The sequence below is a fragment of the Panicum virgatum genome, chromosome 7K, assembly GCF_016808335.1.
Source record: "Panicum virgatum strain AP13 chromosome 7K, P.virgatum_v5, whole genome shotgun sequence".
In the NCBI taxonomy this organism is placed as follows: domain Eukaryota; kingdom Viridiplantae; phylum Streptophyta; class Magnoliopsida; order Poales; family Poaceae; genus Panicum; species Panicum virgatum.
Window position 1 is genome coordinate 45,249,731 of NC_053142.1, and position 26,739 is coordinate 45,276,469.

Below are 26,739 nucleotides of genomic sequence, written 5' to 3' on the forward strand. Positions count from 1 at the left end.
GGTCGCGTTCGTTCTGGCCCGCGACATGTTTGTGCGTGTCCTGCTGGTCGCGTCCATGGCGTGGTGGCGCTTCCTCGTCGCGTTAGGAGGACGAGGAGGGCAGATTGGTCGATGGCTCTGTTTCCCTTTGAATTGGGCAGATTGGAACCAAGAAGAAAGGCCTGGCCCGGAAGTCGGCCCGTCCTGGCCCATCCAAGCACTCTAATTTAATGCTTACTTACGCGTTTGTGCTACTCGTAACAGGGCCCAAAAATGCACGTTCTAGCCCATCATTCCCCGACAACCCTCCTGCTGGGCTGGGCCAAAAAAGCAGGTATCCCGAATAGCCTTTTTTTTTCGAAAAAAAAGCCATCGCATCTCTTTCTTTCTCTCTCTTCCTGGACGGAAACGAGACCCAGATCTCGGCGAGCCCACATCCTTTTGGATCCTTCCGCCGCCGCCGCTAGCCGCGGCGATTTTTTTCGAAACAAAGGCAAAAGAAAAGAAAAAAAATACTACTGTGGTAGAAAAGAACGGGCGGCCAATGGCTGCCAGCCGCTCAGTGGGTGCTGTCGCCGCTGGCTACTGTTCCACTGCAGGGGTAGAGATGACAACGGATCGGGTATGGTGCGGGTAGAGTAAATATCCACCCGCGACGATACCCGAAACTCTAAGATATACTCGTACCCATAAAGTTTTGTGGGTAGAATTTTATACTTGTACCTGTACCCACCGGATACGGGTCGGGTTTCGGGTACCCATCGGGTCTACTAATGATAGCATAAATAACATGTCATTTGGTCCTATAGACTAGCATATTTTGAATTTATCACATATACATGTGAATGCAAAGCATTAGTAAAATAGAGAACTAATAATCGGTTCATCCTGCACCATTTTTTCTTTTCTTCATCATCTTTTTGTAGTTGTATGAGAGTAAATGCACAATTCTAGCTAAGTATTTCATCTTAAAAATGCAATAATAATGCATACACTTCACTACAAAATATAAGCAAAATATGTCGCTTTCACATTTGTTACATAATCTCATTATTAATCTATATAGTTCATACAATCACAAGAAAATGAAACATAAAATTTGAGAATGAATAAGTTCGCTAGATTACAATTATTGTATTTTGGGTACCCAACGGATACCCGTGGATAATAATTTTTACCCGCACTTACTCGTACATGCGGGTAAAATTTTATACCTATGCCCTCACCCATGGGGTCGGGTGCTACGCCTACGGTGACCGCGACGCCGGCGAAGCGCAGCGCGGCCACCGTGTAGGACCTAAAACCACCAGCAATGGCGGAACACGATGCCTGGGCTACGCGTTCGATCTCTCCAGTATCATCAGTCGAGAGGGCCGCATCGAACTACTGTAGTTGCGACCAAAGCATCCAATCAAGTCGAAGTGCGGAAGAGATGCCGCGGAGGACATCAATGAGCAATCCACGTCGCGTTGCCGTGACCGTGAGCCCGGTCCCGATGCAACGATTGAACGATCCAAATCGGCCGCGTGTGCGATCGCGACAGATACTGGTCACCGAGAGGGAGAGGGGCACCCTCCTACTTCCCTCTACTCGACACCGTTTCCAAGTTGCCAACCAGGCGCCGCCAGGTCGCCAAGCGAGGCAGGCCAGTGACAAGACCAAACCCATGTACCTATCAATCTTAGGTTAGGATCCAAGCATGTGTAGTACATACATTCCCAGCGACGTGCCGGAGCTAGCTATTTCGGCCATGTTTGTTTTGGAGGGAAAAAAATTTCGCAGAAGTTTTTGCAGTTTTGATCACTAATTTAATTTAGAGTATTAAATAAAGTCTAATTACAAAACCACCACTTCTGGTAAATTCACGAGACCAACCTAATAATGTTTTCGACCACACGATTAGATGATGGTTACTGTAGTATTACTGCAGCAAACTATGAATTAATTACTATTATTAGATTCATCGCGAAAAATTATACATATCTTTGAAAAGGTTTTACAAATAGGCTACATTTAGTACTCCATGCATACAAGATTTCCTTTTTTTGTGAAATTTTTATTGTAGCAACCCAACATCGCCTTCATGGAAATCCAGACTTCCAGAGCACCAAGGCCCTATTTAGTTCAAGCGCAATTTTTTTTGCGTTGGAATCTTACTAATTTGAAGTACTAAATGAAGTCTATTTACAAAACTTTTTGCACAGATGGGTTGTAAATCGCGAGACGAATCTAATGATGCTAATTAATCTATGATTAATCAATAATTAGCGGATATTTACTGTAGCATCACTGTTGCAAATCATGGATTAAGTAGGCTCATTAGATTCGTCTCGCGATTTACAGTCCATCTATGCAAAAAGTTTTATAAATAGACTTCATTTAGTACTCCATGCATACTCCATGCATGTGTCAAAACATTCGATGTGACTGTTTTTTTGTGTTTACGAGATTTATGGGGTGGGAACTAACCAGGGCCTAAACAAGCACTAAGAAGCATCATCACGTGCTCGTGGCTCCAGCATCATCAAAAGGTTTCTCATAGCTCGATCAGTGGCCTCACTCTCTCCTCTCGGGGTGCTTCAAACGGACCTGACCCCAGCCACAGATTCGGTATATCAGAGCACATGCTAGTGTGCTACTACCTAGGCCGTCACGTAATAGCTAGATATAGATATTCCAGCATCGCTTCTGCCACAGAAACTTCAGCGGCACTGCTTTGTCAGCATGCATCGTGTCACAACCCAGAAAAAAAAATGAAAATGAAAATCGCGCCCGGGCCCACCTGTCAGCCTCCTCTCTCCCTCCTCTCTGTTTTCTCCCGCGCGTCGCGGCACGCGTCGCCGCCGCCGGCCATCCTCGTGAGCCGCGCCACGTGCCGTTCATCGTCGTGTGCCGTGCCGCCCTTCGCTCCTCCCTCGCCCCTCTCCCTATCCACGCCCGGCCCGTCCCCGTTCCCCGCCTCAAACCCTAGCCCCCCCTCCATTGCCGCCGCCGCCCCCGAGCTCCCGTCGCCGCCCGCCGCCGCGATTCGTCGCCGCCGGTGAGGTTCTCCCCGATCTAGCGCGCGCATCACGTAGCTCTCCTCCTCCTCCTCCGATTTTGGCCCTCACCCGGCCTTCTCTCCCTTCCTGCAGCGCCGGCGACGAGCGCCTCCGCCCGCCGCCGCCTCTGCTCGTCACGCCGCCGGTCCGCCGCCGCTCCTCGCCCGCACCACCTCCGGTGAGCCTCGCCGCCACCTCCGCTCACCGTGCGCGCCTCCACTTTCCCTCTCTGGCCCCGCCCCGTTGCGCCGCTTCGCGCCGCCGCCGCTCGCCGTCGCCGCGCACGCGCGTGCGCGCGCGCCGCGCGACGCGCGCGACGCCGTGGCCACACCCACGCCATGGTCAAGGCCGGCCTCGCCTTGACCCGGCTGGGTGGCCCGCTGGCCCGTGGGCCCCGCCTGTCGGCGCCTGGGCTGGCTGGCTGGGGGTGTTCCTAGCAATTTTAGTTAGGTTTTCTTTAGGATTATTTGTGCTGCAATCTTGTAAAATCTCTAGAAATTCTTGTATAGCTCCAAAAATTATGAAACTTGTTTTGTTGGATTCCTCTAGATAAGATCTTCTTAGGAAAAATATTGTTGTGCATGTTACTTTGTTGTAGAATTATCTGTAGATTTATCTTTCAAAAGTGAGTTTATTGCTTGGTTATTTGTATACTGCTTGAAAAATGTCAAACCAAATTTTGTTGGACTCATTGTGAGGTGTAGTTTTCAGTGGTGCAGCTTGTTCATGTGTTTCCTTGCTGTTGGTTAGGGTTTCATTTCGATTTCGTGCTTGCTGTCCAAAATATGGTTTATTGTGGAACTTTTTGCAGGAAAGTGATAAAATGGCAAAACCAGTTTTGTTAGCCTTGTGTTCCTGCCTAGTTCCTAGGATAATTTTCTTGGATTTGTTTAGTTTAGGTTGCATGTCTTTCCTGATTTATCTTGTTTTGATTAGCTGAAAATTGTTCTATTTATGATTTCTTATAGAAAAATGATTTTGCTGTGCAACCAATTTTCATGGGTTCTTTGCATAGTCCTCTGCATGCTCAAATTGTTTCATGATTTATCCTTGTTGTTTAGTTCATTTCTTAACTCTTGCATCGCATTCATGCATTTTAGTGACCGGACCGTCGGAGAACGAACCCGTGGAATCCGCCGAGTCCGTGGAGCCCGAACCCGGAGTCCCGTTTGTGGTCGAGTCGGAAGTTAACCCAGGCAAGCAGCTAAGCATATCCCTTGTACCTATTTAATCTGATTTAGTTTAGCTATCTCACTGGATAATGTTGGGTTATATATATTATGTCTGTATTGCATTCTTGTACCTGATTTCCTGCATTACCATTCCTTGAATTGTTATCCATACCGTTGTCACTTGTTAGTCTATGAACTACTTAATTTGATTAGATGCTTAGTCCTGCTTAGAATACTTATCTTGCTTGCTAGAAAGGAATGGATTGGAGTATCACACTTACCTGTTTATCCTTGATCGCACTTGAGCCGGGGCAAGTATAAGTTGGTAGTATCGAGATTCGAGCGGAATGTTAGGGCCTAGAGAATGAAGTCACATGGGCATAGTCCGCTTGGATCGATTAAGGACCGAGTGGACGACGTCGGTTTTGAGCACCTTTCCGTGCTACCACACATCCAATATAATGGAACGGATAAGCCAAATACCTTCTTTGACTTGGTCATTGGGGCCCGGTCCCAGATGCGTGGCCAACGGGCTATGCAGGGAGGCTTAGCAGGTCCCCGAGTGGAACTATGTGTAGGAAAATTTAGAGATGTCCTCGGTGGAACTAAGTCTCCACGCGCAAGCTGGGCGTACCCTCAACGGTCGAGCCATGTTGGGAACGGTTGACGCGAGTACCCTCTTATCCAACTTTAGCGGGTTGGGTGAGTCGCATGGTCCTTGCGTCGTGTGGGTAAAGTAGTACACCCTTGCAAGGTTATAATCAATTCGAATTGCCGCGCTCTCGGTTATGAGCACGCTCTTTAACCCATGAACTCCTCATAGAATATCGTTTATGCTGAGAATGGTTCGTGTTACAGCTATGAACAGTTATAGTTTTTATTACTCTCCTAATCAACTAAAATTGTTTGGGTTTGGGCAAGATTAATTAATTCTGCTAGGTGATAGTGTAGAGAGCTAATGCTTATGCAATAATTACTTAACCTTAAAGCTTTTACTTGAGCCTTGCATGATCCTTGTTTATTTAATCGCGTAAGTCTTGCGGAGTACCTTTTGTACTCAGGGTGCTTTCTAAACCTAGTTGCAGGTGAGCCGGAAGTGGTGTTCGGCCATTTCTACCCCGCTGATCCTAATGCGGGGGAAGAGTAGGCTGTTGCTGCTGTGGTGATGTCCTTGAGCAAGGCATCATCATCTTAAGTAAGTTTTATCGTAGCTGAGCTTCGGGAGAGCCTGTATTTTCAATAAGCTCTAAGTCACTGTTTGTTATGACTCGCGTGAGCCCAAGGCTTGTAAAGTGAAGCTTGAAACCCACCTATTTTGAACTTGTAATATTAAGTTTCGAACTCTGATTTTATATAACTGCTCTTTGTGGATTGTTGGCTATGTATTTGATTGTATACGGTATGTGCATATGCTGATTCTGGGCGTATGTTGGAGCACATACCGGGACTACCGGATTTGGTATTATTTTGAACGAATGACGTGTCGGTTATTCGTGTCTCTAGATGTGGGATAACACGTGGCACGCTCTACGGCAAGCACGTGTTAACTCTCATCTGGGTGATAATGACCGGCGGTTCGTTTAAAATAGTATCAAATTGGGCGGTTCTCACAACGGGTATCAGAGCTGAGTTTTCATGAAGTGAACCTAAAATTGGCTTAGTGGGTTGAGAGTCAAATAAAATTTGATCACTTGCACTAAGATTTACTTTGGTTAAAAATTTGAACTTAAGGTGAAATGCTACCTTTCTTCCTTTGTCTTAGAGCTATTTCTTTCTTACTGCTTCACTCGTTTAATTAAGATATGCTTAACCTCTCTTTTTCTGCATGAGTAGCGGTAGCGTAGGAAAACCCTTTCTCCTGCTGGAAACCTTTTAAGCCTTTTACCGGAGTTGGGAAGGTGGGAATCACCCATTGTCCTGAGCGCTATTAGGAGGGTTGTAGCACTGCTGGACAATGCGGTTGTGTTGGGCCGAAAGTGAGTGTTAGAACGTTAAGGCGTGCTCACGATGTGAGGAGACGTCATGTTGCATTCATACCTCGCATGCATGCATATTCTCTTGTGGTTTTCAAACCTGCATCTAACTGATCTAGTGTGTCGTGGTCTAGTTTTCGCTGATCTCGTTCTTGCTAATCTTAGTGGACCAAATCTGCTCTATCTTTTAGAGTTGCTATTTCGGTGTTGATCATGTGTTAGATTTTTATCTACACATTGTCTTTCCACCCTGCCTTTGTGTATCATCCTCTATCTTTCGTTCCTGATCGCTAACCGTTTTGTTCATTAGCAGGATGGTGTTGCGTTCGGGAAATGAAAGGGATGATGCCAGTGGTTCGGGTGGCAACAACCACCGCAACAACGAGGACCCCCTTCCTAATCCTCCAGTTCACCCAAACCTCGCGGACGTCCTGGCCCGACAAACTGAACTCATGGCAACCATAGTCAACCAGATGGGCAATGCCGGCAATAATGGTCCAAGAGCTGAGCCTCAAGTGAACAGGTTCGGAGATTTCTTCCGCACCAATCCTCCCATCTTCCGTGGCTCCAAGGATCCTCTGGATGCGGATTTCTGGCTCAATGTCATTGAAGAGAAGCTTGGTCTTATTGAATGTGAGCCACATGAGAAGGTTCTTTTTGCTGCTCATCAACTACATGATGCCCCTGGGGCTTGGTGGCGGAATTTCAAGGCATCTCACCCTGCTAACTACCGCTTCACATGGGAGGAGTTCCGCACAGCTTTTCGCTCCTTCCATATTCCCAAGGGTATCATGGACATCAAGAAGAAGGAGTTTCTGAATCTCACGCAAGGAAGTCGTGATGTGATGGCCTATGTCAATGCCTTCAACACCCTCTCCCAATATGCACCTGAAGAAGTGGCCACTGATGCCAAGAAGCAAGAACGCCTGTATGATGGGCTCTCCGCAGAGTTGCAAGACAAGCTCTCCACTACCAAGTTTGAGGACTTCAATGACTTGGTGAATATCGCTATCAGAGCTGAGCACAAGATGAAGAATCTTGAGGCAAAGAACAAGCGTCCTGCTCCTACCTCTGCGGGCGGTAGCTCCTCGCGTCCACGTCTGGGGCCTTCTCCTTTTCCACCTCGGGCACCGGGTACGCAACCTCCCCGTCCTATGTGGATTGTGCGTCACCCTCAACCTCCTCAAGGACAAGCTCCTAGGCCGGTCAGTGCCTATTGGAACAACCCAGGTGTGACCGCAAAGGGTCCGTGCTTCAATTGTGGTGGCTTAGGCCACATCTCTAGGGACTGCCCCTCTCCGAGGCGTGGTGGTGCCTTCAATGCACCTAGGCCCAATACTCCTCTGCCTCAAGCACAACGTCAAGAAGCTAAGCCACAACAAGCTCCTAAACGTGGCCGTCTCAACTACACCACCGCCGAAGAAATTCCGGAGAACGCTGAAGTCCTCATGGGTACGCTCCTAATCAAATCTCACCCTGCTATGGTTCTTTTTGATTCTGGGGCAACTTTTTCATTCATCAGTAAGAAGTTTATACTGCATAGTAAGCTGGAGATGCAAAACCTACCAGTGCCATACCGTATAGAATCACCGGGTGGAGAGATCATTTCTAGAAACTTTTTGGACAGAGTTCCAATTCTCATCGAGGGAGCTATTTTCCAAGCTAATCTTCTTGTTCTAGATCAGATGGGTTTAGATGTGATTCTTGGGATGAATTGGTTGGGTAAGCATGACGGAGTTATCAAATGTGGGCCCCGCACCATTGATCTTTTGCACCCTTCTGGGAGTAGAGTTCTACTCTCTCTTGCCAAGATGGAATCTTGTTTATATGCCTTGGCGAGTACCATAGCCACGGCATTGGAAAATATTCCCGTGGTTTGTGAGTATCCGGATGTCTTTCCAGAAGAATTACCGGGTATGCCTCCTGATCGTGAGGTGGAGTTCGTCATAGAGCTCAAGCCCGGAACTGCTCCTATCTCTAGACAGCCTTACCGAATGCCTCCCAATGAGTTGAAAGAATTGAAGAAACAACTCAAGACTTTATTGGACAAGGGTTTCATTCGTCCGAGCTCCTCTCCTTGGGGATGCCCGGCTCTTTTTGTGAAGAAAAAAGATGATAGTTTACGGTTGTGTGTTGATTACCGTCCGTTAAACGAAGTCACTATCAAGAACAAATATCCTCTTCCACGGATTGATATCTTGTTTGATCAACTCTTCGGAGCTCGTTATTTTTCTAAGATTGATTTAAGGTTGGGTTATCATCAAATCAAGATTCGAATTGAAGATATTCCAAAAACAGCCTTCTCTACTAGATATGGTCTTTATGAGTTCACTGTCATGTCTTTCGGCCTCACCAATGCACCGGCTTATTTCATGTATCTGATGAATAGCATCTTCATGGAGGAACTGGATGTCTTTGTGATCATCTTCATTGATGATATCCTCATTTATTCCAAGACCAAAGAAGATCATGCTCGTCACATTCAGATTGTCCTTCAAAAACTTAGGGAGCATCGTCTTTATGCTAAGTTTAGCAAATGTGAGTTTTGGCTTGAAGAGGTATCTTTTCTTGGTCATGTCCTCTCCAAGGATGGTATTGCTGTAGATCCTAGTAAGGTGCAAGATGTTCTGGATTGGAAGCAACCTCAGAATGTCCATGAGGTTCGGAGTTTTCTGGGACTTGCGGGATATTACCGCCGGTTCATAGAGAATTTCTCTAAAATTGCAAAGCCTATGACTGAGTTACTGAAGAATGGGGTCAAGTTTGAGTGGTCCCCAGCCTGTGAAGAAGCCTTTCAAACCTTTAAGGATCGTCTCACTACTGCTCCAGTTCTTGCTCAGCCGGATATTTCCAAGAGCTTTGATGTCTATTGCGATGCTTCTCGCATTGGTCTTGGCTGTGTTCTTATGCAAGAAGGCCGAGTGGTGGCCTATGCTTCTCGTCAACTTAAGCGACATGAAGAAAATTATCCTACCCATGATTTAGAGCTTGCGGCTGTTGTCCATGCTCTAAAGATATGGTGTCATTATCTGCTTGGTAATCACTGCAACATCTATACTGATCACAAAAGTCTCAAGTACATTTTCACTCAATCTGATCTAAATATGAGGCAACGTCGATGGCTTGAGCTGATCAAGGATTATGACATTGAAGTGCACTATCATCCCGGTAAGGCGAATGTTGTCGCCGATGCACTAAGCCGAAAGGCTCAATGCAACTGCTTGACCATAGCCCCTCCTTTGCATACTCTCTGTGATGATCTTCGGAAACTTGGAATTTCTATGGTCAAAGAAGGCTATCTTGCTACTCTTACAGTCAGATCTGATCTTTATGATCAAATTAAGGAAGTCCAAAAGAAGAATAAGGGTATGGCTCGAATTCGGGAGTTAATGAATGAGGGCAAAGCTTGGTGTTTCTCTACGGATGATCAAGGGGTTCTATTCTTTGGGAAGCGAATTGTGGTGCCAAAGGATCATAACCTCAGGCAAATTATCCTTGATGAAGCCCACAGTTCTCAATTTTCCATTCACCCAGGTAGTACAAAAATGTATCAAGATCTCAAGCAAAGATTTTGGTGGACTCGCATGAAGCGAGAAATTGCTCGGTACGTCTCTGAGTGCGATGTTTGCCAAAGGGTTAAAGCCGAGCATCTTAAACCAGCTGGTACTCTTCAGCCCTTGCCTATCCCATCATGGAAGTGGGAAGAAATTGGAATGGATTTTATCACCGGACTACCCAGGTCTTCTCAAGGGTATGATTCTATATGGGTAATCGTGGATCGATTGACGAAGTCGGCTCATTTTCTTCCAGTAAAGACTACTTATCTCATCAAGCAATATGCGGAGTTGTACCTTACCCGCATCGTTTGTCTTCATGGTGTTCCCAAGAAAATTGTCTCTGATCGTGGTCCTCAGTTTGTTGCTCACTTTTGGAGAAGTCTTCATGAAGCCATGGGAACTGACCTCACCTACAGTACTGCTTATCATCCTCAGACCGACGGTCAAGCCGAGAGAGTTAATCAAGTCTTAGAAGACATGCTTCGAGCCTGTGCTCTAATCTATGAGAAGAAATGGGTTACTTGCTTACCATTTGCAGAGTTTTCTTATAACAATAGTTATCAAGCAAGTATCAAAATGTCTCCTTTTGAAGCTCTCTATGGAAGACGGTGCAGAACTCCGATTAATTGGTCCGAATCTGGGGAAAGGCCTTTCTATGGTCCAGATTTGGTGAAAGATGCCGAGGATCAAGTCAGGATTATTCGTGAGAATCTTCGCATTGCTCAATCTCGTCAGAAGACTTATGCTGATCGTCGTCGCCGAGAACTCCATCTCAAGATTGGTGATTATGTGTATCTCAAGGTTTCTCCATTTAAGGGCACTCGCCGTTTTCAAGTCAGAGGAAAGTTAGCACCACGCTATGTCGGACCTTTTCGGATCACCAAGAAAGTTGGAATAGTGGCTTATCAGTTGGAACTTCCTCAATCACTCTCCGCAGTGCACAATGTCTTTCATATCTCTCAATTGAAGCAGTGCCATCGTGTTCCAGCTGACGCTGTCGACCTTGAGTCGCTTGATCTTCAACCGGGTCTTACCTACGAGGAGCATCCCATTGCTATTCTTGATCGTGAAGAAAGAAAGGTGAAGCGTAGCATGGTGAAGTTTGTAAAGGTTCAATGGAGTAATCATACCGAAGATGAAGCAACTTGGGAGCGTGAGGATCGGTTACGTCAAGAATACCCGGAATTCTTTTCCGATGAGTAAGTTTTCTCCCTACCTCACTCCACTTTCTTGATGAAGTTCAGTTTCCTAGATACTGTTATATGTGGACAGTCACCATCAAGAAAACCCTAGGAATGTCTCACACTACATCATCCCTGCCTTTGTGCATCACCTCTTAGATGTTTATCCTGTCTAGGTGAATATGACCTCAACCTAGTCCGAGTTTTATCCTTCCCCTCTTGTCTACCTAAATCTCGGGACGAGATTTTCTTAAGCGGGGGAGATTGTCACAACCCAGAAAAAAAATGAAAATGAAAATCGCGCCCGGGCCCACCTGTCAGCCTCCTCTCTCCCTCCTCTCTGTTTTCTCCCGCGCGTCGCGGCACGCGTCGCCGCCGCCGGCCATCCTCGTGAGCCGCGCCACGTGCCGTTCATCGTCGTGTGCCGTGCCGCCCTTCGCTCCTCCCTCGCCCCTCTCCCTATCCACGCCCGGCCCGTCCCCGTTCCCCGCCTCAAACCCTAGCCCCCCCTCCATTGCCGCCGCCGCCCCCGAGCTCCCGTCGCCGCCCGCCGCCGCGATTCGTCGCCGCCGGTGAGGTTCTCCCCGATCTAGCGCGCGCATCACGTAGCTCTCCTCCTCCTCCTCCGATTTTGGCCCTCACCCGGCCTTCTCTCCCTTCCTGCAGCGCCGGCGACGAGCGCCTCCGCCCGCCGCCGCCTCTGCTCGTCACGCCGCCGGTCCGCCGCCGCTCCTCGCCCGCACCACCTCCGGTGAGCCTCGCCGCCACCTCCGCTCACCGTGCGCGCCTCCACTTTCCCTCTCTGGCCCCGCCCCGTTGCGCCGCTTCGCGCCGCCGCCGCTCGCCGTCGCCGCGCACGCGCGTGCGCGCGACGCCGTGGCCACGCCCACGCCGTGGTCAAGGCCGGCCTCGCCTTGACCCGGCTGGGTGGCCCGCTGGCCCGTGGGCCCCGCCTGTCGGCGCCTGGGCTGGCCGGCTGGGGGTGTTCCTAGCAATTTTAGTTAGGTTTTCTTTAGGATTATTTGTGCTGCAATCTTGCAAAATCTCTAGAAATTCTTGTATAGCTCCAAAAATTATGAAACTTGTTTTGTTGGATTCCTCTAGATAAGATCTTCTTAGGAAAAATATTGTTGTGCATGTTACTTTGTTGTAGAATTATCTGTAGATTTATCTTTCAAAAGTGAGTTTATTGCTTGGTTATTTGTATACTGCTTGAAAAATGTCAAACCAAATTTTGTTGGACTCATTGTGAGGTGTAGTTTTCAGTGGTGCAGCTTGTTCATGTGTTTCCTTGCTGTTGATTAGGGTTTCATTTCGATTTCGTGGTTGCTGTCCAAAATATGGTTTATTGTGGAACTTTTTGCAGGAAAGTGATAAAATGGCAAAACCAGTTTTGTTAGCCTTGTGTTCCTGCCTAGTTCCTAGGATAATTTTCTTGGATTTGTTTAGTTTAGGTTGCATGTCTTTCCTGATTTATCTTGTTTTGATTAGCTGAAAATTGTTCTATTTATGATTTCTTATAGAAAAATGCTTTTGCTGTGCAACCAATTTTCATGGGTTCTTTGCATAGTCCTCTGCATGCTCAAATTGTTTCATGATTTATCCTTGTTGTTTAGTTCATTTCTTAACTCTTGCATCGCATTCATGCATTTTAGTGACCGGACCGTCGGAGAACGAACCCGTGGAACCCGCCGAGTCCGTGGAGCCCGAACCCGGAGTCCCGTTCGTGGTCGAGTCGGAAGTTAACCCAGGCAAGCAGCTAAGCATATCCCTTGTACCTATTTAATCTGATTTAGTTTAGCTATCTCACTGGGTAATGTTGGGTTATATATATTATGTCTGTATTGCATTCTTGTACCTGATTTCCTGCATTACCATTCCTTGAATTGTTATCCATACCGTTGTCACTTGTTAGTCTATGAACTACTTAATTTGATTAGATGCTTAGTCCTGCTTAGAATAATTATCTTGCTTGCTAGAAAGGAATGGATTGGAGTATCACACTTACCTGTTTATCCTTGATCGCACTTGAGCCGGGGTAAGTATAAGTTGGTAGTATTGAGATTCGAGCGGAATGTTAGGGCCTAGAGAATGAAGTCACATGGGCATAGTCCGCTTGGATCGATTAAGGACCGAGTGGACGACGTCGGTTTTGAGCACCTTTCCGTGCTACCACACATCCAATATAATGGAACGGATAAGCCAAATACCTTCTTTGACTTGGTCATTGGGGCCCGGTCCCAGATGCGTGGCCAACGGGCTATGCAGGGAGGCTTAGCAGGTCCCCGAGTGGAACTATGTGTAGGAAAATTTAGAGATGTCCTCGGTGGAACTAAGTCTCCACGCGCAAGCTGGGCGTACCCTCAACAGTCGAGCCATGTTGGGAACGGTTGACGCGAGTACCCTCTTATCCAACTTTAGCGGGTTGGGTGAGTCGCATGGTCCTTGCGTCGTGTGGGTAAAGTAGTACACCCTTGCAAGGTTATAATCAATTCGAATTGCCGCGCTCTCGGTTATGAGCACGCTCTTTAACCCATGAACTCCTCATAGAATATCGTTTATGCTGAGAATGGTTCGTGTTACAGCTATGAACAGTTATAGTTTTTATTACTCTCCTAATCAACTAAAATTGTTTGGGTTTGGGCAAGATTAATTAATTCTGCTAGGTGATAGTGTAGAGAGCTAATGCTTATGCAATAATTACTTAACCTTAAAGCTTTTACTTGAGCCTTGCATGATCCTTGTTTATTTAATCGCGTAAGTCTTGCGGAGTACCTTTTGTACTCAGGGTGCTTTCTAAACCTAGTTGCAGGTGAGCCGGAAGTGGTGTTCGGCCATTTCTACCCCGCTGATCCTAATGCGGGGGAAGAGTAGGTTGTTGCTGCTGTGGTGATGTCCTTGAGCAAGGCATCATCATCTTAAGTAAGTTTTATCGTAGCTGAGCTTCGGGAGAGCCTGTATTTTCAATAAGCTCTAAGTCACTGTTTGTTATGACTCGCGTGAGCCCAAGGCTTGTAAAGTGAAGCTTGAAACCCACCTATTTTGAACTTGTAATATTAAGTTTCGAACTCTGATTTTATATAACTGCTCTTTGTGGATTGTTGGCTATGTATTCGATTGTATACGGTATGTGCATATGCTGATTCTGGGCGTATGTTGGAGCACATACCGGGACTACCGGATTTGGTATTATTTTGAACGAATGACGTGTCGGTTATTCGTGTCTCTAGATGTGGGATAACACGTGGCACGCTCTACGGCAAGCACGTGTTAACTCTCATCTGGGTGATAATGACCGGCGGTTCGTTTAAAATAGTATCAAATTGGGCGGTTCTCACACATCGAGGAACAAATTAAAGGCGGTCAGTGTGGTCGCCGATAAGGAATCGATTTGCTTTTGCAAAGCGGAGGGGGGGATCGGATTCTGATCGGTCACAGGCTGAGAGACCGATCTGACCGCGGATCATGCAGCGACAGTGTGATACTGCTACATGGGTAACAAAACAAACAGACACTCCAACCCCAGGATTAAAGCTGTGTCGGTTGCAGCTTTGTTGGGAGTGAGCTGCTAGTTCGTGGGTGGGGGTCTGATGGACCACAGGAAACTTCAGTGACAACAAAGATCTCATCTCCCACATGCTTATCTGATTGTGCTACAGGTCCATCATCGATGATGATGATGATGGGAGGGTTCCTGCAATTTTTGTTAGCCAAATAAAAAAGGGTTCCAGAATTCCTGTAGACGAGAGATTGACTGAATGGACCACAGGAAACTTCAGTGACACCAAAGATCTCACACATGCTTATCTGGTTATGCTACAACTCCATCATTGATGATCGGAGGATTCCTGCAATTTTTGTTAGCCCAAAGAAAAGGGTTCCAGAGCTCCTATGGACAAGAGACCTAAACCACTGCACAGTCAGTTTCACACTATGTGCTCAGCATTTTACTGAATAGCAATTGCTGAGGCAGAAAACTGTAGGCATGTTACTGAACTCAAAGTAAGAACATGTCTACTGAAAGAATGGAATGTAGGACGCCATAATAATACGTACAACAGAAGAGCAAGAAAGAACCGATCCAAGGCCTACAACTACCAGCAGAAGAGACCTCACCGAGCATTGCAAACCAACAGTTCGCCTGTGGCATCACATGATGTAGTGATGAAAACATTGCCACGAGTTGGTTGGTCCCTGCTTTTTCTGCTCACATTCCATCTTGCAAGCAAACAAATGCCCTACCCAGTATCCTAGGTGAAATCTGAAATTCTGAACTGAGAGCTCACATCGGAAGATCTGGATCCCTTCCCCTTCCACTCTTGCTGCTGAAGCACGACCGCCCGGCAGGCGGCAGCCTCTTCGTCGCCACGGGGTCCATGGCGTCCTGCGATGCGCGCCGGCTGCTGCGCCCCCATTCCTTGCTGTTCTCACCATGGCACCGTCTTGACGTGCCGGCACCACCTGCAAGGAGGCCGCTCTCCCTGGCTGCCACGAGCTCGTCTTCCATGCTGGCCTGCAGAACGTCGGCGATGGACATGCGGCTGTCAGGGTTCGGGTCCGACGGCGAAGGGCCCCTCCTCCTCGGCGGCGGCGGGCATTCTTCTCTGATCTCAGCCTTCCTGTCGGCCTCGTCCATTCCCTCAGCTGGGCCACCATTTGCTTCCTGATGATGATCATCACCGTCGCTGCTGCCCGCCACGCTCTGCTGCTCCTCGCACATGATTTCCAAGCCATCCATCACCACAACCACCTCTGCTGCATGGTTGTCCCTCCCAACACCCTCGCCTGGACCACGGCCATCTGGCTCCGGCGTCGCCATCCCCATCCCCACGGCGATGAACGTGATGTTGGAGCGGCAGAGAGGGCAGTTGGAGTGGGACTTGAGCCACTTGTCGATGCATTGCTGGTGGAAGGCATGGCTGCACTTGGGCAGCAGCCGGAGGCTCTCCCCGTCCCTGAACTCGCCGAGGCAGACCGAGCAGTCCGTTGTGCGGACCAAGGCGTCGCCACGCTTGTACTTGCACAAGGTGATCTTGCTGATCAGGGCCTCATCCAGACCGGTTGACGGCGAGACGTTCCAGGACTCCTGACTCCTGGACTGTCCATGGCCATGGCCTCCACCGCCGCCGCCGCTACCACCGTTGCCACGGGCAGCGTCACCGGAGCTGGGGCCGAAGACTCTGCCCCGGAAGGAACCGAAGGTGCTGCAATACCTGGAGATGAAGGTGTAATAGCTGACGAGGAGGAAGGCGATGGCCAGCACACCGATGATAGCGATGACAAGCGGGGAGAAGACGGGGCCGGAGTCGTCGGGGCTGGGTCCGCCGACGTCGAACGGCGGCGGTGGAGGGAAGATGAAATAGCACCACTGCGGGCAGTACATGCTGCACAGGCCCTGAGAGCAATCTTTGGTTGCCTCATAGGGGACCCAGGTAGGCTGTGCCCCTGAGATTGCAAGTGGTGAAGAGACCATTGCCTCCCACCACGAGCTCTGGCAGAAGCAGCAATGGCAGAGGGAGGTACGGAGAGAGATGTTAGCTACCTCACTCAGTCTCTGAGACTGAGTGTTCAGGTGCTAGCAGAGCATCACTGTGAGTTTCTGGGATAAATCATTGTGATGAGATGAGGGAGGACAGATGTGTCTTGGATCCATGGTTCTTTCTCAGTGTTGGGAATTGTGAGAGGGTATGGGGAGAGATCAGATGATGAGATGACGCTCCTGGCTTTGAGAGACTTCTTTGCAAGGCAAAGAATTTGGGAGGGATGGAGGGAGATGTGGAGAGATGGTGGTGGTTGGGGCCTGACCTTATTTGCTTTTGTTTTTTTTTTTTGGTGCTGCGGCTCTTCTTTCCTTTTTCTTTTCCTCTGTCTGTTGTCTGCTCCGCTTTCCTTTAACTTCGATGCCCCCTTCGCCGCACACACATTAGATGAGGAAGACAAGATATCCGTATGATATTATGATAATAAGAAATGAACAGCAAACAGAAATAGAATAATACACGCTTCGCGCCAAAAAAAAAACAAAAAAGAAGAGGAGGAAGAAGAAGAAACAGAGCAGTAGCATCAATGAAGCTTACCAGGACAAGGTTCAACTGAAAGAGGAAGGGCATTAAAAAAAATAATTTTCAGTGTGAAAATGTCTTGAACCTTAATCAATGTGGTAGACTCAACCAGTCACCTGGTTTGCTCTTATTACAAGGTTTTCCGGTTTCTAAGTTTAATATTCTAGAAGTTTTTTTCTGAATAAGCATATTCTATAAGCTTTGATCAGTCAAATTCACTTGAAAAATAAAGAGAATCAAGGGGACATTTGAAAGCTCTGCTAAGGTGTTGTTTGATTCCAGGGGTTAAACTTTAGTCCATGTCACATCAAAGAGAATTTTAGTATGTAGAAGTATTAAATAAAGGTTAATTATAAACTAACTGCAGAATCCTGAGGCTAAACTGAGAGACGGATCTAATGAGGTATATTGATCCATGATTAGCGGATGGTCACTGTAGATTCACTATAGCAAATTATGGATTAATTAGGCTCATTAGATTCGTCTCGCGAATTAGCACTCAGCTGTCAAAAAACATTTATAAACAGATTTTATTTGATACTACAAAATAGTAAGATTTCTTTTGATGTGACACGGACTTAAAAAAGTCCCTGTAAACAAACAAGGTCTAAGTGTCAAAGAAGTAACTTCATAAAGGTAAAGCTGCTATTTTCCATTATCTTGTACCCCTGTGACAATGCTGGGTACCACTACTGTTTCACCTCCAAAGAGAAGGACTGTGCTGTATCATAAACCATGAGGTCTCTCCTTCAACAATCATGTTTCTCTCTTCAAATAACTAAAGATGATGATTACTGAAGCTCTTTCACTTGGCAGAGTGTTCTTGCGGGACTGGAATATTTCAAGAAGGGCTATATTTGGAGAGTAGGTGATGGTTCACAAATTAATATATGGTCCGATAATTGGGTACCAGGTAGTCAGGACCTAAGAATTCAAACCCCTAGGGGCCGATGCTTGGCCACTACGGTTGACGAGCTAATAAACCCGATAGATGGAAATTGGGATATAGATTTGTTGAGATCAATCTTTTGCCCGGCGGATGTACAAAATATTCTCCAAATTCCGCTGTCCCCAGGAAGAGAGGATGTGGTGGCCTGGCACTACAATCGCTCGGGAATGTTCTCAGTAAGGTCTGCATACCATTGTCAATGGTCGGCTCAATTTGACTACAATACTGAAACGAGCAATGTCTGGAAGGGCATGTGGAAACTAGCAGTACCGGGGAAGATTAAAATCTTCGGCTGGAGGGTACTTAAAGGTTTTGTTCCTTGTAAAGGCATTCTATTTAATCGACACATTGCAGATGATGCTGACTGCCCATTGTGCCCATCAAGGATGGAAGATTTAAAGCATATGTTATTTATGTGCGACCGAGCAAAATCAATCTGGAACCAACTGGGTGTTTGGCGATGGATCCAGGATTTACTTGTTGGGGATAGTTCGGGACAACAGATAATTGCAGAATTGATCAATGATAGGAGGAAGGTACCATCGCTCAATAATGTTGGCCTAGCAGAGCTAATTCTAACGGGGTGTTGGTACATCTGGTGGGAACGGAGAAGCTTTGTCCATGGTGAATCAGTACAGAACCCATCCCGTTCAGCTATGTCAATCGCAGCTCTGACCTGCAACTATATGAGAGCTCAGGGCAAAGTTGTGAGAATTCGTAAAGGATGGAAGAAACCTTCGGAAGGCAAACTCATGATAAATGTGGATGCTAGTTTTGCTGCTGGAATGGGAAGCACGGGTGTGGTCATTAGAGACTCAAGGGGAGGATTTGTTGCTGCCTCAACGAGCTTCCTGCAGTCAGTGCTAGACGCTCCAATGGCAGAAGCGTATGCTTTGAAAGAAGGTTTATGTTTGGCAAATCAAATTGGATGTACTAATTTTGTGCTGCAATCGGACTGCCAAGAAGTGGTTGATATCATGCAGGATGGAGGCTTCACGGCCTCGGCGTCAGTGCCAATTCTGGAGGTTTGTTATGATTTATGGAGGGATCTCCCATTGGCCACCTTTGAGCACTGTGACAGAGAGGCGAATCAAGTCGCACATGAGCTAGCTAGGCAAGCATTAGAAGAGAAAGTTTCATGTATTTGGGGTGACTCACATCCCACTTTTATTACAGCTCTTCTAGCAAATGATGCAACAATTTTATCTGATCAATAAAATTTGCCGGCATGGCTTTAAAAAAAAAGATGATGATTACTCCCACTATTCAACACCTTTCTTTGAATTTACTTCTCGCTTTATGACACTAATCTTGTTACAGTGTCAACATAAGCCTTAATAGTTTGTGCTGGTATGAAAAGAACATCCCTTATACTTCAAGTAAAAGGACTGTTTAAACCAAAGATATATGAAAATCACTTTTTTCTTGAGGACAAAGTTATATGGAAATTTGGATTGGCAATTTGGCATTATGGATACATGCATAATAAAATACAGTTTAGCCTCATGCCAAATTCAAATCAATCTAAATAAAGGCAGTGCCACATGACCGAGCTTACCTTAAAGATAAGAAATGAAGAACAGGTATCGTTTTATAGAGTCTAAGTTGGACAGAGATTATTCGGTATTCAGAAATAGTTGAAAACTTCAAATATTTTCCTTTTTCTTTTTTGCATTCCATCTTGATCAGCACAAAACTGACACATAACAGGAATATATATAGCAGCGCCAATGCATGACAATTATTGACAGAAACAAGGGACAAATTTTGGGACACATGGAGACAAAGGGACATGTATGGTTCCATGCAGGTGAAAGCTAAGTGCGACCATATTCCTAGCTAACTACAGAAGACCATCCAGTCCTACACTCTCTCCACTTAATTTTTGTATAATCTGGAGGAATGCAACTACGTGATAATTTTTAGATTCATGATCAAAGGAACTTTATATTTTGTGGTGCAAAATGTAAAAAGTGACTTACGGAAGGAACTGGCAGAATGTAAAAAAGTGAGCAAAACGTATGAGCCTCCTGATGAACAGTGAACTTTATATTTTGTGGTGCCAATAAATTATAGGAGCCACCACTGCTATACTGCACAACTAGATCTATTCTTTGCATAATACTGGTAACACAATATGTTCTCTAGTCATCCGGTTGCTTGTGTATTACTACAAAAAAATCTGGATATTATTTCTAGCGGTAAAAATTAATTTACCAAGCAAACAACTGCATGATAACTAGTAGATTAATCGTTCAGGGCTCCAAAAAGTTTAAACAGGCGTGATGAACATTCACTCCACAAAAGAATGGTATACTTGCAAATTTCTCCCCTGTTTGTGTATGTTCATAATTACTTCCCAATCCATTGGTAAAAAATGTGTCCTGAGTGCTTGGATGTTCCACGTGGCCGACAGAGGATCAATCAGCTCGCATACCCGTTCCGGTGGCGTGTGGCTAGTGCAGCTCACTGGCCGCATCAAGCCATCTCTCGGTAGCCAATTCATATGCCGGTCCTGCGGATCATCAAGAAAGAAACAGACGCAGGGAGTATTCGGAAAGTGGGGCCGCGCGTCACGGAACGGAAGTTGGACCCGGAGAAAACGCGTGCGTCCCAGGCGTCGTGGGCCGGTCTACCAATAACAAACTTGGGCTTGGGCTGTCCGACGTCCCGACTGCGAAGCCTCATAAAGTTCCCCTGGACCGTGGATGGTTAACCACAGATCCCGGCGGCGCCGCCATCACCGGAGAGCAAGGATCCATGATGTCGACCTCCGACTACGTCCTCCTCCACGGCGACCCCTTACGCGGCAACTCCCTCGACCGGAACGGCACCACGGCCTGCGCCAACAACAGTGAAGATTGGCCCATCGAGGTATCCATGGGTAAGGATGGATTCGGATGTTTATTCGAATGTTAGATTTTTAGTCATTTTTCTTCGATTATGGACAAATAAGATATAGAATTTATTATATAAATTCATAGCCTTATATTTAACATTGATCTTGTAAAGATTCATAAAAACTAAACCTCAAATTTATCATATATATTCTCAAATAATAGATATAAAAATTCGAATACGGATCAGATACGGATTCAAATCTTTTTTCACCTTTTTAATTGTAGGGAGCAAATAATACATGAAAAAATCTATACAAAATTTTATTCTTATGTGTAATAATATGTTTGATAATATAAAAAAGATTAGCATAAAATTTTTAGCATATTTATTTTAAAATATTAAATTTGTTGTAAGAATTCGGATGAGCTGCCCCCAGCGCCCGCTGGTACCCACAATCCTCTTCATGAACCAAGTCCCCGGCGTCGACTTCACCCAAGACCCTCCCCGCATCGTCCGCGCCGTGGAAGACCTCATCCTCCTCCGCGTCCCCGTGGTCGATTCGGACGTGTACGACTACTTCATCTACCGGCCCGGGGGCGAGAGAGGTCCGTCACTCAAGCTGATCCCGCATACCACCACCACCTTCCACGGCGAAGATGTCGGCCTCCTTCGACGCGGGGAGGAGCACTACATCATCGCCGCGTTGGTCGCACGCAGGGCTGGCGACTGGCGTGTACGCCCTCCACCGCTTCGACTCCAAGACCGACAAGTGGAGCAAGGATGAGGTGTCAGTGGTGGAGCCGCAGGTCTCCTTCCCTTACGGCAAGGAGATCCCCAGCAAGGCAGAACGGATCCTTTTCCATCTTACGTCCACCGTGATCCCCATCGAAGTGGTACCATGGGCTGGGTCGATCTCTGGCGCGGCATTCTGCTCTGTGACGTGCTCAGCAGGGAGCCCAACCTCCGTGGCGTCCCCCTACCGTTGCCTCTGGACCACTTGAGCTGCAACAATGGCCAGGGGACCCAACTAGGGTAGCCCAAAGTCCATCCGCGGCATTACCAGCACCTTAATTGATAAGGAGCCCTGCCTCAAGTTCGTCCACCTGGGAGTCACTGCTGTCCCAGTGGACGATAACGGTGAACAAGAATGGCAAATGTTTGACTGGACGATCACCACATGGAGCAACACCAAGATGACCACCTCTTGGAAGGACTGGCACGAGGACTGCAAAGTCAAAGCTTCTGGCACCTCCATCAGCAGCATGCTCAATTCCAAGATGCTCAAGTACGGACTGCTGTCACCTGGAGAGCGAGCCTTCAACAACATCTTGGTCTCCTTCCCAGCTCCTAGCATCATCGATGACGGTGTTGTTTACTTGCAAGCCAGGGTCAAATTCATGGACCTCAAGGTATTTGTTCTCGCTCTCGACACAAGGGATAACAAACTTCTAGGCGCAGTTGAGTTTGCAACTAAAAGGGTTCGAGGTGCTAGCGTCGTGTATTTCCCTAGTAACATCGGCAAGTATATCGACCCAGAGGATAGGGTTATGGCTATCCCTGAAGGTACGCACGTCTCTATTCCCTTAATTTGTTATAACTACTATCAATAGCAGTAAATTCTGCTGTCACTTGCCTTTGCCTCCCATTAGTTCTAGAGAATGGATGGCTATTGATATAAGCAGTGTGAGGAAATATTCTAGCTAGTTAATTGATGTGATCATTTAGCCATGACTTGTGCCAATCTATTGTTGGGTTATCCCTCCACATGGAGGATGTTTGGCAGCCCAATAAAACTCAAGAAAACTGCCCACAAGCCCAATGCTTGTGCATGGTTGAGAACACTTCAAAGGGAAGTATAAAGCACAAAAGAAACCCTAACTCCTCTCTATTCAGTGCTGGGCGTCACTTGTGAGAGGGAGAGCAGAACACACACACAACACAACTTGAGAGAAGTGAGGAAGAAGAAGGAGGAGGTCTGTCCAGATTTGGTGGCTGTGAACCGATCTGATTCAAGCTAGTGATTGGAGGCTCAAACGTGCTTGGATTTGCGCCAAACTTGGTGAGCTCATTCTACATTTAGAGTACTTCGATCTAGTCAGTTGGTTTGAGGATTGGTTGTGACGGAACCTCCAAATTAAAACTCTAAATTAAGCGTAATAGCTGTCATTTGAATGCATCAGGCGCATTAGCTTAATGGTTTAATTTGATGGTCCTTTCTCAACCCACGGCCCGATCGAAACAACACCAGTAGTCCCACGCGAAGGTGGGCACAGATGGTACAAGCACGACAATTACTTGAAAATACGAGAGTAACACACGATAGAGATATGAAGTTTTACAACCAAGTTCAAATACACATAAGACTTACATAATTTACATAACTTAAATAATTTACAAACTTTACAATAAAGTAGCCAAATTTCAAACGGGAAAAGAAACTAGAACTATACTAGTGTTCTGCCTCTACACCACCGGTCAGACTGGTTCATCCAACCGATCAGACCGGCCTACAAGGAATTCCACTTGAACTATCGGTCAGACCGGTCCACGGACCGGTCAGACCGGTCTAACAAAACAGACATGTTGCACATTCAGCCCACACATGCACAACCCCGCGACCTCCTAATCTAACTATCTGGTCCAACGACCTCCCATCCCTCTGCATCCCGGCGGATGAACTTGACGCAACAGGGACAGAAGTCGACGTCTGGGTGTCCTGAAATAAATTGGTGGCAACAAACCCTGAGCAACTAATACTCAGCAAGACTTACCCGACTATTGGGTATACTTAGCCCACATATCTAGACATGCAAGATATTTGACTGGTGGTTCATTTTGCAGAAAAAGCAACTAGAGTAAGTTCTTATTTTCATTATTTTAGCCCCAGGTTCTATACAAATTAACCATGATCTAATATTTGCATAAACCAACTATAGCAAATATGGTGGAGCAATAAATAATAATTCAATGTATTCATCATCATATATATAACTTATCATCCCAACATAACACTACGATGTGACTCGGAGATCAAGGTGCTCAAATCCGAGAGCGACTGACGGCGAATCGATCCGATTTAACCTTGCAAGGTGAACCTAACCAACACGGCACGCATAAGCCCCGTCGGACCCCACGCACCAACCATTCCCCTCCACACCTCGAGCTACAGGAACCAACCCAATGACATATAGTCAGCCGAGCCCTACGTGAGACCGCCAAAAGTAAACATATGCAACCCCTTTCTCCGCGGCCACTCGACTACCCTAGGAGTTGGGTGCGGGTTCCTGTACTTTCGAAGCGAGGCAGTACTCGGCTTACCAGTTTCGACTACCTCCTACTCCCGGCATGCGGTTAGTACAATTCAAACATGATCAGCAGGGCCAACAACGGTACAGTCCTTAACCGACACAGACGGGACTAAGACACCCAGGAACCCTATCCTGCTGCCATACCTATATATCATCATTATTTTCCGTCCGATCTCAAATTTCCATTCATTCTATATCAAATTCAATGACTCATGTACTGGAGTATAAATATATCCTACATCTCACAAGTGACCAGAAATCACTCGACTTCTACTGAGAACTATTAAGCATAGCATTACTATCGCCCTATACATACTAGTATAAACTCAAGGGAACCTAGAGATTATGCAACTAGGGTTTCAAACAACTCCTGAAACGTAATGCACAAGTAATAAATATACATATATATATAGTGAGTCATAATTTAAAATAATAGGACATGCACCGGGGCTTGCCTTCTGGCTGCTGCTCTGGGGTGAGCTTGGCCTTGGGCCTGGGTCTCACGCCTCTCCTCCTACTGGGCCTGCTCTAGCGGCTCCTGTGGCTCCGCAACCATCTCATAGACAACCTCCTCCGCTGCGGCTGCTACACGTATGCATATGATATGAGAAATGCATGCATGATTCTAACTCTCCATTTATGCATTTATTAAGATATAAAGGTCTTTACTTAGCATAAATAAAATTGCATGGAAAAAGTTGTCAAATAATACCATCCATGGATCTATCCCATAGAGCATAAAAATATGAAGTTAACAAAACTAATTTTGCATTTTTCCTATTTTTCTACAATTTTCTACGTATTTTACAAACACTAAAGGTCTGTGCTGATCGGATGATCCGAAGTAAGGTCGGATGATCCGGCCCAACAGTACTTTTTGCCTCTGGAAGGTGCCGGATGATCCGGACCTAGGCCAGATGATCCGAACCTGGGCGCGCGGGCGGCGTGTGACAGTGCTCCGGCGAGGAAACTATGGGGAAAAGGGCGGGGAAGGTTGAGTGCTCACCGGGAATCGATTCTTGGGGTCCGGGGCGAGGAGAAACGGCCGGAGGGAGCAGATCAATGGCGGCCCTAAGCTTCGAGCGGCTCCAATGGTGACCGGCCAGAGGAGGGTTGTTCCCTGTCGATTTGGCTGGGGAGAAGCTCGGCCGGGGGTTGGGGAAGATGGAGGAGGGGTTGGGGAAAGTGCTCGCGCGAAGAATCGATGCGGGGTGCTCGGAGGAAGGAGATCGATGGGGGGGGCGGAACGAGCTCTGCTCGGCTCCGTTCGAGCAAAGAAAGAAGAAAGAGATGAGAGAGAGAGAGTGCGCGCACGGGGTGGGTGAAGGGGGAGTGCTCGGCTTAAATGTGACGTACGTGAATGACCGGGAAAGGGCTCGACGACCGGTACGTGGCGGCAACCGGTGACGGGGTAGGTGAAACAGCCATTCATGGCCAAGTCCGGAACATCTGGCTCCTATCCGGAATATCCGGGCCCAGTTAAACACTGGGTGTTACATTGGTTGAGCAGAGCATCAGATTTGAGAGGTGTTTTGTCAGTTCGGATGACTGCAGTTTCAGCACAGAGCAGTTTCGATAGATGATTTGTTTGGGTGGTCAAACGGTGTCCGATTGAGCTGAAATTTTGTCAGTAATCAAGGACTCGTAGGTCTACTTGCCTACCAAAATTTGTGCACAGTGGACCTGTAGTTTGTGAGATACGAACTGGATACCGAAGGGGGCAGAATCTGTTACTTCTCTGTTTGACAGTTGTCATACCTCGTGTTAGATGGTTGTGGTTGTTGTTGTTGATGCCAAGTTTGCATCATGGTAAATGTGTTGCTGCTGGTGTAATCCTCTAGAGGTCCTAGAGAAGACTCCTTGTAACCATTTGTTGATTATAGTGGAAGCTTGGAGTGGACCGGTTGGTCTCGTGAGTTTTTACTCCTCACATTGAGGAGGTTTTCCCATGTAAATCGTTGTGTCGTTGTGCATGTGATTGTTATTATTCCGCTGCATATCTGTTGGTAGATATTCTCCTCAATGTTCATCACAAGATGAGGGATTAATTAGTGCATTTGATTGGCTTTTATCCCAACATCTATTGCATTTTTTGTTTGTTTATGCCGATTGTTCAAGCTCAACTTGCCACTGCTTTGGTTTCTATCACAATTATTGTGGGCTTTGAAAAGGGAAGACACATATGGCCAGTATACATCATTCCGCCCCGCCCGGTTAATCTAAAGGCCCCGTTTGGATCCTAGCTCATGACTAAAGTTTAGCTCATGAGCTCATTGTGAAACAAATTGCATGGCTATTTGACAAGACGAATCCATTGATCCTAATTAGCCCTTGATTAGTTCATGTTTATTGTAGCAGCGCAATGGGCTAATTAGGACCAATCGATTCATCTCGTCAGATAGCTGCGGATTATGCAATTTGTTTTTAGGAGGACCAAACATCAGTTAATTGCGAAACTAATTGCATAATCCGCGGCTATTTGATGAGACAAATCCATTGATCCTAATTAGCCCTTGATTAGCTCATGTTTATTGTAGCAGCACATGGGCTAATTAGGACCACCAATGAATTCATCTTGTCAGATAGCTGCGGATTATGCAATTAGTTTCGAAATCAGCTCATGTTTGATCCTCCTAATTTATATCCAAACATAGGACTAAACTTTAGTCACTTGGA

General features: G+C 46.6%; 1 protein-coding gene across 1 annotated transcript; it reads right to left on the minus strand.

Annotated features, from left to right (window-relative positions):
• Positions 1–14,714: 14,714 nt before the first annotated feature.
• On the minus strand, positions 14,715–16,768 carry LOC120641610 (E3 ubiquitin-protein ligase Os04g0590900-like). Its single transcript, XM_039917798.1, has one exon. It carries the CDS (start codon positions 16,374–16,376, stop codon positions 15,186–15,188), a length of 1,191 nt encoding a protein of 396 aa, XP_039773732.1. The 5' UTR covers positions 16,377–16,768; the 3' UTR covers positions 14,715–15,185.
• Between the last annotated feature and the right edge of the window lie 9,971 nt (positions 16,769–26,739).